Below are 906 nucleotides of genomic sequence, written 5' to 3' on the forward strand. Positions count from 1 at the left end.
CAATTGGACTTACTCTGATAAAGGCATGAAATAACTGCAACATCTGCAGGATCTGAGCCTGGTGTTCGCTCTGATCATCACTGGCTGAAGCTTGCATCAAATTCCTAACTAGTTTAACCACGAGGCCAGCAACATTCCTTGCTCTTTCTTGCCATTCTTGCAATTGGGGCTTTCTGTGAGTCAGTGTGATAGTCCAGGCAGCAAGCAGAGGATCCACAACACTCCTGATCTGCAGAGTCAAGAAATTATCATGGCATTTTGTTGCCTCTTTCTCTCTTGTCATAACAAATGGCATGGACAATATAGCAGTTATCCCTATGTTAGTTCACTAGTGTACCAGAGGGTCTTTTTAGACACATTGTATCTAAGGCTAAACCATAAATATAATTAACTTTTAAATTGATGGAGAAACAATGCAAGCCATAGACAAAAAAATGGTACATTATATTACACAAGGAAATACTAATGGGGAATATTTTTCCTATCACATGGAAGGAATTGTGAAGCAGGAGGTATGCAATTTGTCTTGATAACAGCAATAACATATCCTTGCTACAGTCAAAATGAAAGAGAGATTTATTAGGCTTACCAACTGTTCTCCTTCTGTGTAATTCATTGTCTCTTGCATTTCTCGGTCTCTGAACACCATATTCTCTGCTTCCAATAATTTTACCTGTGAATATGCAAAAAGTTGGAATTGTGTTAGAATTTCAATAAATATTTAATATAACTTTTATAAACAAAGTAATTAATAAAAGCCGTATCTCAGATTTTTTTTGACCCACTGCTGCCAGGTAGTTTCCTGATACGAAAGCCCTCCCTCCTGGACTGTATCCATAGTGGCCCGGGTCCCGTCACCAATCAATCGAGGCAGCACCATAGCACGCAGAGCATGATTGTATATAT

General features: G+C 38.7%; 1 protein-coding gene across 1 annotated transcript in view; it reads right to left on the reverse strand.

Moving 5' to 3' along the window:
- Positions 1–906, reverse strand: part of LOC119587082 — a 28,291-nt gene that overhangs the window by 17,884 nt on the left and 9,501 nt on the right. The window contains exons 7-8 of the mRNA XM_037935833.1: positions 590–673; positions 14–229 (exon numbers count right to left, since the gene is read on the reverse strand). Coding sequence (XP_037791761.1) covers positions 14–229; positions 590–673 — 300 coding nt within the window. The remainder of the gene's footprint in view (positions 1–13; positions 230–589; positions 674–906) is intronic.

The sequence above is a fragment of the Penaeus monodon genome, chromosome 22 (genome assembly GCF_015228065.2).
Source record: "Penaeus monodon isolate SGIC_2016 chromosome 22, NSTDA_Pmon_1, whole genome shotgun sequence".
Classification (NCBI taxonomy): domain Eukaryota; kingdom Metazoa; phylum Arthropoda; class Malacostraca; order Decapoda; family Penaeidae; genus Penaeus; species Penaeus monodon.